The 11,423-nt window shown below is 48.2% G+C and overlaps 1 protein-coding gene across 7 annotated transcripts in view; it reads left to right on the top strand.

The window, feature by feature from the left end:
• The window catches only part of Slc66a2 (solute carrier family 66 member 2), a 38,324-nt gene extending 27,285 nt beyond the window's left edge, over nucleotides 1-11,039 (top strand). For 5 of the 7 annotated variants that reach the window (XM_010644099.2, XM_010644109.2, XM_033757588.1 and 2 more), the window contains 2 exons: nucleotides 2,520-2,736; nucleotides 10,653-11,039. In XM_010644099.2, coding sequence (XP_010642401.1) covers nucleotides 2,520-2,736; nucleotides 10,653-10,860 — 425 coding nt within the window. In that variant the 3' untranslated portion in view covers nucleotides 10,861-11,039. Of the gene's footprint in view, nucleotides 1-2,519; nucleotides 2,737-10,652 lie in introns of those variants that run through there. The other 2 variants (XR_784268.2, XM_033757589.1) reach the window with 2 other exon arrangements.
• The last annotated feature ends 384 nt before the right edge of the window (nucleotides 11,040-11,423 follow it).

Here is an 11,423-nt window from a genome sequence, read left to right as displayed (position 1 = left end):
CCCCCCCACCCCGGCTCCATAAATGCCCTTGTGCAGAGATATAGAGGTTCTCTGACCCCTGACCTCTGGGAGGTGCTGCAGAACAGCAGAGATGGGAAACAGGGGAGGGTGATAGGAGCATCGAGGCAGCTCCCTGAACTCAGTTACTTCTGTGAATATGGAGAGCTTGTGCTTTTCTTGTGACTGCTCATGCTAAACATCATTTCATGTGCTTCTGACTTCCTGGAGAAATGTCCAAACCCTTGGCCCAGCTTTTAAATTGGGTTATCTTTATTGTTGTAAATATACAAATTCAAAGGGCATATTTGCCCCACTCTCAGAAGTTATAAGTAATATTTTGTAGATTTTTAAGACTTAGTGCTCTTCTAGAGCTTCTCCTGGCCTTTCCATCAGCAGGAGGTAAACCCAGGACACTAGGTCCAACCTTTATCAGCCCTTCCAAGCTTGTTCTCTGCCTGGTGGACAACTAACTGCCCAGGAGATGACGTAGTCCAGGTCCTTGTGATCCAGCTGAAGAGCTGCCCCCATGGTTTCTGGGTCCCTGGTCACAAGCACAGGATGTGCTGCTGATAGCATGTTGGCCTGCAGGCAGACGTTCACTGTCAGGAATTTGCTTAACCTCTGAAGGTTAATTCCTGGCACTACCTAGAAGGGCTGATACAGAAGGAGAGGTGCTAGAGAAGGGGACAGACTCCCACCTGATGCCTCTGCTCTCCCCTCATACCCTGGAGAAAGCCCCTCCCAGGTCCAGGGTCCTCATCGGGGAGCAGCCTGGTGCTTACCCTTCATGCCTGGTAAACACATATTGGAGCTCAGATTGGTTCCACTAGTGCTGGGTGTGCTGGAGTCTCTGCATGAAGGCTAACTGAACCCCAGCACAGTATACTAGCCTTGAGGGCTGTGTGCAGATGACACATTACTGACATCTTCAGTTCCCTTTGCAGGACCCTGGCTCTGTAGTGGGTTTGAGCTGTCCCAGATTTTCATCATTAAGTTGGTAAAGTGCCTGAGGCTCAGGTGGGACAGGAACACCAGCTCTAGGAAGGCAGGTCCTGACTGGAATTTCACCTGGGCCTCAGCTACAGCAGTTCTTTCCTAGTCTCTGAGCCTGGAAAATGGAGTATATAGTAAACTTCCAGTTCAACTGGCGTGTGATGTGCACAAAATGTTGTGAGTTCATCTGTCCAAGTGTCATTTAATTCACTAATTTGTGTGAGTACTTATGAATGTAGTTTCCACAGAATACATCATGATCCAAGTGATACTGTTCTGTTGATGGAGTGTTTAATACTAATGGTGTCCATTTGTCCTCACGAGCTGAGTGCATAGAAGGCAGAGCTATAGTTCTAACTCAGAAATTAGACTCCATGGGCTGCAGTGCAGTCCCTTCCAGAACACTTAAATGAATTTAAAACAGTTAGCAACTTTTATGTTGATAACTATACAAGGCTCTATGAGAAGGAAGGCAGAGTGACAGCACTAACCCAGAAATTAGACTCCATGGTCTGCAGTGCAATCCTTCCTAGACTGCTTACATGAAATTAAGAGTTAGCAACTTTTATGTTAATAACTGTACAAGGCTACATGAGAAAGAAGTACCTTGATCTGGAGCATGTGCAGCTCACCTCTCCCCATAGTGCCCTTGGCCTGCTCATATCTCCCCATCTTGACCATGACTTCACATTTTAACACTGACCATAACCTCTTATTGGTCCTCACCTCAACCTTAATTTCCCCTAATGACCTTGACTTTTCTTTGGGGGGCGGTCCATGGATCAAACTCAGGATCTTGCATTTGGGAGACAGGCACAGTGCAGTGAGCTAAATCCCTGGCCTCTGACCTTCTTACCCTGACCATGCTGTCATATAGTTCATCTATCTCCATACTGACTGACTTTGATCCCCCCACATTGACTTTGATCCTCTCACACTGACCTTGCCCTGTCTCTTAGTTCATGCCTTTCTTGTTGTGTTAGTTATCTTTACTTTGGTGTGACAGAATACCTGGGAAAAACAACTTACAGGAGGACAAGATTTATTTTGTTTCATGCTTTCAAGTTTCAGTCCATGATCTCCTGGCTCTAGTGCAGACAGATCACAACGTGGGGCATGGTGGACAAAAGCTGCTCACCTCATGGCAGCCAGGAAGTGGGGTGAGAGAAAAAGCCAGAAATGGGCAACCTTTAAAGCCACCTTCTACCAATGACCTGCTTCATCCAGCTAGGCTCCACCTCCTAATAAGCCCTTTTAGCTTGTGAACTAGCTCATAAATGGATTAATCCATTTGGTGAAGTTAGAGCCTTCACAGTCCAGTTAGTTCCCAAGCCCATCAGCTGGTAATCAAGTCTTCAACACAGTGGGCCTTCTGGGGGATATCTTGGATTCCACCCCTAACAACTGGTCTCTTGGTTCCCCTCCCTGCCCACACTGATGTGACCTTTCCTTGCCTCATCCTTATCTGTCATCCTGAACCTTGACCTGCTCATCCAGTTAAGGTGGCTCTCTTCTTCTGTCCCTAGACTTCGATCTGCACCACTTCTGGTACTGGAGCAGCTTCACAGACTATGTGCAGTGTGTCCTGGCCTTCACTGGTGTAGCGGGCTACATCACCTACCTGTCCATCGACTCGGCCGTGTTTGTGGAGACGCTGGGCTTTCTGGCTGTGCTGACTGAGGCCATGTTGGGTGTGCCGCAGCTGTACCGCAACCACCGCCACCACTCCACAGAGGGCATGAGGTAAGGGGTACTGCTGTGGAGGATCCCACAGCACTGTGACACTGTCCAAGTACCTACAGATACAGGGGAATCAAACAGGTGGACACATCAGTCCTTTGGTCCCTTGTCTGGGTGGAGGCAGTCATGTGCAATGGGTTGGAGGAGCCCTCTGCTGAGGTGATGACCTGCTAGAGGCTGTAGAGCTCCTGCAGGCCCATTGAGCTTAAGACTTCGAGGAGCAAAGTGCTAGAGTGGCTTGATGTGGCAGGCTGACTGCCCACAAGACAAGGGGTAGGGCAGGGCTTGTGACCCTGCCATGGATGCCATTAACTGTGTGGCGCTGCCCCATTGGGACCAGCTTGGCATCCAACTGCTAACGTTGGGCAGAGGTGCAAGTGCAGTGAGGACCAACCACACTGAAGTAGTGCTGCTTGTGCATGGCAAGAATAAGCTCCAAAGATGATATCTGGCACATCAACAACACAGGTTCGTTGGAGATGCTGAAGGAAAATAGTTTTGCTAAAAACAGGTGAACTGTTGAGGAGGAAGTAGCCCAGCCTGTTATTTAGCTCAGTACCCTAGTTCTTGCTGAGGACCCCCATCCTACTTCTCACAGAGGACCCAATTGCTACTTTTCATTGAGGACCTCCATCTCCTTCTTACTGAGGACACTAAAGGTATGCGTTGAGATGTAGGTATGCACTGTAAGTAGAGGCATGTGTTGTGGATTGAGGTGTGATGTGTGGTGCATATATAAGGTGTGAGTGCAGGTGTGAAGTGTGGATAGAGGTGTAGTATGGTGCAGGTGTATGGTGTGGCTAGAGGTATGAGGTGTTGGGACAAGTCTGTGATGTGGGTGCAGGTGTGAGGTTTAGGTGTGAGATGTGGGTGCAGGTTTGTGGGTTCAGGTATGAGATGGTGCAGGTGGAGGGTATAAGTACAGGTGTGAGGTATGAACAGGTGTCGATGCAGGTGTGAGTAGTGGGTGCAAGTGTAGGGTATAAGTGCAGGAGTAGATTGTGAGTGTGAGGTGTGAGTGCAGTGTGGAGTGTGGATGCTGGTGTAGAGTGTGCATTATAGGTGTAAGGTGTGGGTGCAGGTGTGTGCTGTGGTTGCATTTGTGTGAGGTATAGGCATAGGTGTGGGCTCCAAGTGGTGTGAAGTGTGGTCATGGCTGAGTTAAGTACAGGTCTGGGCTTTGCTATAGTGTAAAGGTAGGAAGGAGGGATCTGAGCTGGTGAGTGTGACCACAGCAAATGAATATCACTGGAGTCTCTGGAGTTGCCTAGTGAGGTGGGTGGAAGCCTGGGAGGTTTCCTCATTAGTGGGGCTGACCCAGGAAGATCCTAGGGCTCAGGTTTGGGCTTGCACAGGAGGGCAAGTGGGCATGTAAAGTGAGTGTCTGCTCTAGGTGTGTTGCAAGGCTTGTGGAGCAGTGGCTATGGAATTGGGCATGGACTTAGCACGAGAGGACCCCCATTGTTCTGTATGGAGTTCCCTAGGTGCTCCATGCTGGGAGATTCCACAGAAGGTCTGGTGTACTAAGCCTTACACCCTTATACTCACACCTGCGCGTATGGTAGCCATGTGGTGAGGGCGTGAGGCCCAATCCAACAGTTCGAATCCTGTCCTTTCCCTGCTGGTTAAGGTCTTACAGAGTGGTCTCTCTTTCTAGGAGCATGTAGGATGGGGTGTGCATTCTGCCCAGTGAAACCCACTCAAAGGCCCTTCCCATAGACCAGCATTCCAACTCCCTGGAGGAGAGCATATGTTCTGTGGAAGCCACATGGTTTGCATAGGAGCTGTCCTTGTCTGGTCACGAATGTGGGTATCTGGGCCAGAGATTTAGCATAGTGGTATTGCACCTGCCTCACAAGAGCGAGGTCCTCAGTTCAATCCTTGGTACTGGAAAAAAAAAAAAAGAATGTGGGTATCCTCCCTAAATCTGAGTTCCCAGGGTGGGGCAGCACAGGCCTTTCTCAAGACTTAGGCTCAGGTATTAGGTCATTTCTTCCTGTGTATATGACCACTTCAGGGACTTGGTGGAAGGGAGAGTATAGCTCTTAGTACTGTGGCCTAGGGGTCCATTTTCAGCATGAATGTTGGAGGGACCCAAATTTTCAGACTCAGGGTTAAGGTATGAGAATGGTGTCTCCAACCTGCTTGGGAGCACTAAGACCACAACTGCTGCTGCTCAGGTGCCGCTTGCACCTCAGTTCTTGCCAAGATTTTAGCATCATCCATGGGCAAGTTCTGGAAGCCTGGCATCTTTTCTTCAGGATCAGAGATATGTTTTACACCCCTAGCATTAGATGCCAGGGAACTTTTAGCCTCTCTCTTTTTTTGGTACTGGGGATTGAACTCAGGGCTTTGTGCTTGCAAGGCAGGTAGCAGAACCACTGCGCTAAATCCCCAGCCCCTTAGCCTCTCTGTTTCCAGCTGAGCGCTGAGGCACAATGGAGAAGGCAGCATGGAGCTAGAAAGAGATGGGTATGCAGAGACCTGTAGCTCCCTGCTGAGGCTTTTTTGGGACAGACACTGGGCTGTTTTGGGTGCTTGCCTGTTCCCAGTGCTGCAAGGTTGATGCTGGTGCTGGGGTCTTTCTGTGGTTCCCAGAAAGGTCTTTCTTGCTGGATTATCTCCTTTCAAGCTCTGAGCAGGGTCCACAAATCTGTTTCTGTTGGACTCGTGTGCTGCCCTTGCCCCATTCTGGGTTCTGTTCAAGCTCAGACATGTGTTGTCTGTGTACCTCCCAGACACTTGTTGGATTGCCCATCAGGAAGCCTGACTGGAATGCCTCAGGTTCCTGTAAACCCTGATTTTTCTCTAGCTGGAGCATTGTGGCACGCACAGATCTGGTGGGATTTGTGAATTTTGAAGCCATTGTGATCAGTGGTGTCTGAAAATGAATTTCATAGAGTATAGGTATTTCCAATGTTGGATTTAAAACAGTGAACTAAAATATGTATGGAAGTATAAGTGCTTTTAGATACATAAAAACCAGGAGTTTGGTGGGAACGGGTAACATGACAGTGTGAAGATTTTGCCTTTTTCTCCAGGGACCCAGTAGCACCTCTACCCTCAGCTGGGGAGGTAACCTCAGCTTCAACTGCACCTTAAACAGTAGGTCATTAGGATGCTTAACACCAGAGAGAGACTTGTGAATTCTTGAGTTGCCTAATTCGAGTAGCCAGGTAGCAGACCTCCTTCTGGAAAATCCTACCTTAATGGATACACGTGCACACATACACCTGCACACTGGTGTGCACACCGTGTGCACCTAGACCCCTATGCGTTTAGATGCTTGCACATACATTCATGTGTCCTCTATGTACACATACTCATGCATACATATGTGCCCCCCACATAGGTACACATGTATACAGAGGAGTGTACATACATGCCTACACACAAGTGTGTGCAAACAGACATGCACTTAGACTCATACACGTACATGCACACACGTGTGCTTCTGTGCATATACTCATGTACACGAAATGCCCCCAGGCACATATTGTATATACATGTTCAAGTGGGTCTATGTACATATACATTCCTATACCCACAGGCTTGCAACTAGATATATACCTATAGATGCTTGTACACTTATGCATAACACACATACACACATGTGCCCCTTCATGCATACAGGCACCTAGAACCACACACACACATCACATACCCTCCCACATGTACACACAAACACTGCTTCCACCTTGGAATAACTACCAGAGATACTTTGGCATAATAATTTCCCTTTTGAAAAACAGGAAGTGGTTGTGACTTTGGAACCAGTGACAAGAAATGATGAAGCTTTTAAAATAACTTTACTAATTAAAAGTTCTGAAAGGCAAATTCTATGGGGATGTTTGCATTCTTCTTCCTCCAGGTTTTACTAGATTTGAAGACTGTTCCCTAACAAGTAATTATTGGAACACAAAGGTGGGAGCAAATAAGAAGAGGGGGCTGAGCATTCAGCAGCCTCCAGCATTAGCACTTGTTACTATTGAGGAACAGGGAAGTAATGTGCCGGGAAAAACATTGGTAATGTAGAACTTGGAGGCAGAGACATTGTAGATTGAGGGGGGCAGGCACCCTGGTGCAGGGCCAGGGTTGTGAGTGAGGGTAGAGGCCATATGAGGACAGGGTGCTAGAGAGCAGGTAGGTGTGGCCAGGGCATGGAGGAGGAAGCTGAGGCACAGGCCAACCTTCGTGGCCGTGGTGACTGGACTTTATACCACATCTGTGTGTCCCTTCAGAGTCATTCCAACCACTCGGCTGAGTCCTCTGAGACTTTGGCCCTCATGGCATTGCAGCTTGCTTCCAGGAGCTGGCTCTGCACCTTACCTGTCTTGTGCAGGCCCCTTGGATTCATAGCCTTTTTGGGGACAGAGCATCTCTTTGTCACTCTTACAAGAGGTCGATAGATATGTGAGCGGAAGGTGCTGTGTACCACATGTGTGATTAAGCAAGCCCTGGAACACACAGGCTAATTGGCCTGTCCACTGGAACAGGGGGAGCTGGAATAAAGAGTTAAACCAAAGCCCTGGGACATTAAAAAATACAACTCAAGTCAGATATAATTCACATGCCATAAATTGCTAGAAGTGTACCATTTAATAGCCTTAGTGTACACAGTTTGTGCATCAGTCAGTCTAATTCTAGAGCACTTTTAGCACCCTACAGTTTGAATTCCATACTCATTTGCAGTTATTCTCCATTTGTCCCAGTCTCCTACATCTGCCACCCCACCGCCACCACCACTAATCCACTTTGTCTCTCCTGTTGTTCCTTTAAATCTGGCTTTTCCGTAATGGAATGTTTTCAGGGTCCATCCACATTGTAGGTGTGTTAGTACTTCATTCCTTTTATGGCCAAAAATGCTTCATATGAATGTACAAGGTAATGTTTATCCATTCTTTAGTTGATGGATATTTGGATTGTTCAGCACCTTTCAGGCTTTTATGAATAATGTTTCCTTGTGCACATTTTTAGGTGGATGCTCTTGGGCAGATGCCTAGGCATAGGATGGCTGGTCATTTGGTAACTCAGCGTTTGAGGAGCTAAAGCTGTTTTCCATGGTGGCTGCGCCACTAGCTTTGTCCTGATTTCCCACATCCCTTTCCACACTTGTCTGTCTTTGGTTCCAGCCATCCATGTGGGTGTGTGGTGGTGTCTTGTTGTTGGTTTTGTTTGTTTTGCTATACTGGGGGTTGAGCCCACGGTCACATGTATACTAGGCAAGTACTCCACCACTGGGCTACATCCTCAGATGTTTTTATTTTTTATTTTGAGACAAGATGTCACTGGATTGCCCAGGCTATCCTCAAACCTGAAATCCTTCTGCCTCAGCCTCCTGAATGGCTGGGATTACAGCACCACTGTGTGTAATTCATTGCAGCTTTGATCTGCATTTCCCGAGTGACTAATGGTATCGAGCACCTTTTCATGTGTTTATTTTCCTCTGTTATATTTTCTTTGCAGAAATGTCTGTTCAGGCTCTCTGCCCTTTTTTAAATTGGTTATTTGTGATTTTTTTTTGTAATTAATGGGTTGTAAGAGTTAAAATATATATAGATATAGATATAGATATAGATATAGATATAGATATAGATATAGATATAGATATAGATATATCCTGGATATTAGAATGTTTGTTTCAAATACATGATTTACAAATATTTTCTCCCATTCTGTAGCTATCATCTTCATTATTGCTGGTGTCCTTTACAGCATAAGATTTTAACTTTGATGAGTCCGGTGTATCTGTCTTTTTAATGCTCGTACTGTTAGTGTCTCAGTGAAAAGAGCTTTATGTAACCCAGGATCATAGACCACATTTAGAGGTCTACTTTGGGGAGGTTTTCATTGCGGGTGAGCTCCTGTGGTAGAAGAATTTGTCATGGCTGGGGGCGGAATGTACCGGCATGCCTGTGTGAGCCACGGCTGGAAGGCAGGCTGAGCAGGTGCAGGAGCTGGCTCTCACCTTCCTGGCATGAAGGGGAAAGGCATTCCTGATGGCTGCCCAGGGCAAGGATGAGGTGAGAGATATTTTAGGAATAGTGACCTGACATTCCAGTTTGGAGGAAGAATATTAGAGCTGAGGATGAAGTAATGGGAACCTAGATTAAAACGGTGGGGGGAGGTCAGGCCAAGAGGTACTGAAGAGGGCAATAGCCACAGCAGGAACCTGAAGAGGGAATCATAACTGCTCCCAGGCCATCAGCCCACAGAATGAGCTAGAAGTAGAAAACCTGGGTCCCTGAGTGACAGTTCCCCTCCCACTGGCTCCACCTACAGGGTTCTGTGTCCCTAGGGTGGGCTTCCTGAACTGTAGGTATCTGCTGATTAGAACCAGCACTTTCCTCTGCCCAGGGGTGGAGAGACTTGGGAGGAGGGTGGCTCACTACTAGTTGGCCAAAGCTAGGCTCAGGATGCTTCAGAAAGCTGCTGGGTAGCAGAACTTCTGGGACTTGCTCTTTGCAGATGCTGTTGAGGCTGAAGTATTATGTAAAACTCAGTGTGGGGAAGAAAGATAATTCATTGTCTTGGGAAGTAACACACTGAAAATTCCAGCAGGCAGACTGTATGCTCTGGGATCATGTAGAACCTATGTCTGCCCTTCATGGTGCCTGCAGTGAGAACAAGTCAGGCAGGCTGGACCCTAGCACCTGACCTGCTGACTCTCTTCCCCTGCCCATCCCTCAACGGCAGTTACATTCCTGTCCCAGGGAGCAGCTGTGTGATCACCCACAAGATGTCCCACTTGAAGTGCAAAGGCAAGCTGAGCACTTAGGTAGCTAAAACTATCCCTAGGCATTGGGTAGCACCCTGTGCCAGCAATGACCTCATGTCTCCCTTGCTGTGATGGACAGTGTGCCTGTGCACTCAGGGATGCAGGGTCACTCACAGCAAGGAGTGCAGGAAGATTGCTTGCGACAGGGACAGGTGGTCTTGGGGTCAGGACTACAGCTGCACTTCTTGTCACCCTGGACCCTGTCCTTTCCAGGCTTTGGAGTTAAATCCATAGGATCTCACACCTGCTTACTGTGTGATGTGATATTGGGAGAATCACTTAACCTCTCTGCCCAACAGGGTCACCAGGCCCCCTCTTGGTGTTTTGTTTATTTGCAAGAATGGGGGATTGAAGTCAGGGCCTTTGCACACATCCCCAGATTTTTTTTTTTAAAGACAGGATTTCATTGTGTAGTTCAGACTGGCCTTGAATTCACTATGTAGCCCAGGCTGGCCTCAAACTCATAGTGATTCTTTTGCCTCAGCCTCCCAAGTGTTGGGATTTATAGGTGTACGTCACCATGCCCAACTCTAAACATTTTTTTTATTTTGAGACAAGGTCTTGCTAAATTGCTAAATAATCCAGGCTGGGATAGAATTTGGACTCTCCCTGCTTCAGCCTCACAGAGGGCTGGAATTATAAGTATGTGTCAACATGCTGGCTACCTCTTAGGTTTTTTGTTTGTTTTTGTTTTTTGGTTTTTTTGAGACAGGGTCTCACTATGTAGTTGAGACTGACCTGGAACTCACTGTGTAGCCCAAGCTGGTCTCAAACTCACAGCAGTCCTCCTGCCTCAGTCTCCCAAGTGCTGGGATTACAGGCATGTGTCACCATGCCTGGCTTACCTCTTGATGTTTTGCACCTGCCTCTGGCAGATGCTCAGAACATGTGCAGTTGTGAGAGGCAGCTGCCTTTATCATGGAGCTCTCACATTCACTGCAGGTTGTCTAGCTTTGTAGCACAGCAGGTAAAAACCCAGCCTAAGTCACACCTGATTTCAGTCTCTCAATAGGCCACTAGTGTGCTTCTGGGTCACACTGTTGACCTCCTTATGTCTCCCTGTTCTCCTGGGTCACTGCTGATCTCCATGTGTGTCCTGTCTTCCTGATTCACCTCTGACCACTCTTTTGTTTCTCTGTAGCCTCAAGATGGTGCTCATGTGGACAAGCGGTGACACCTTCAAGACAGCCTACTTTCTGCTCAATGGCGCACCCATGCAGTTCTCAGTCTGTGGCCTGTTGCAGGTGCTGGTGGACCTGGCCATCCTGGGACAGGCCTATGCCTTTGCCCACCATCCCCAGAAGCCAGTGCCCCATGCAGCGCATCCTGCCAGTGCCAAGGCCCTTTGAAGCATTCAGGGAGAACAAGGACATGTGACTGCCAGCCTTCGGCACCAACTAGTGCCTATGCTCCTTGTGTTAGGGAGGGGTCCTGTGGTCCATGCAGAATGGCCATGTCGGCAGAGACAGTCTGGGTGCGGGTTCTCCATCAGCCTCTGGATGGGGCACTCAGGGCAGGCGACCTAGGGTCAGCATTCATGCTTACCTCCATAGGTATTGTGAAAGTGGATCTCACACTCAGGGCCATCCTTCAGGTGTTTTCAAGGTGTTGGACAAAATAAGTGTCTTCCCCCGTCCTCTTGGAAAACACTGGCCTGACCCTGAAATGGATTTGCAGTCCTGTAATGGGGGGCTGAAGGCTCAGTGACCTTCTTGGCCTGGCCCATAACATAGCCTCCCTGGGTGATCCTGGAGGAAGTGAGCTTTCAGCTCCAGGGACAGCAGGTGGGGATCCCAGCTGCTGGTGGCCCTGTCCTCACACTCTGTTCCCCCATCTTGCCAAGCTATGAGTCCACTGTATCTGGAGGTGGGCACCGCTGGTCTGACACTTGTCACTGTATTCTGCCCCTTTC

Source organism: Fukomys damarensis, unplaced genomic scaffold (genome assembly GCF_012274545.1).
Source record: "Fukomys damarensis isolate Sample0158 unplaced genomic scaffold, DMR_v1.0_HiC HiC_scaffold_30, whole genome shotgun sequence".
NCBI classification, from domain to species: Eukaryota; Metazoa; Chordata; class Mammalia; order Rodentia; family Bathyergidae; genus Fukomys; species Fukomys damarensis.
Note: the sequence above shows the minus strand (reverse complement) of the source record. Positions and strands in the feature narration are given on the sequence as shown.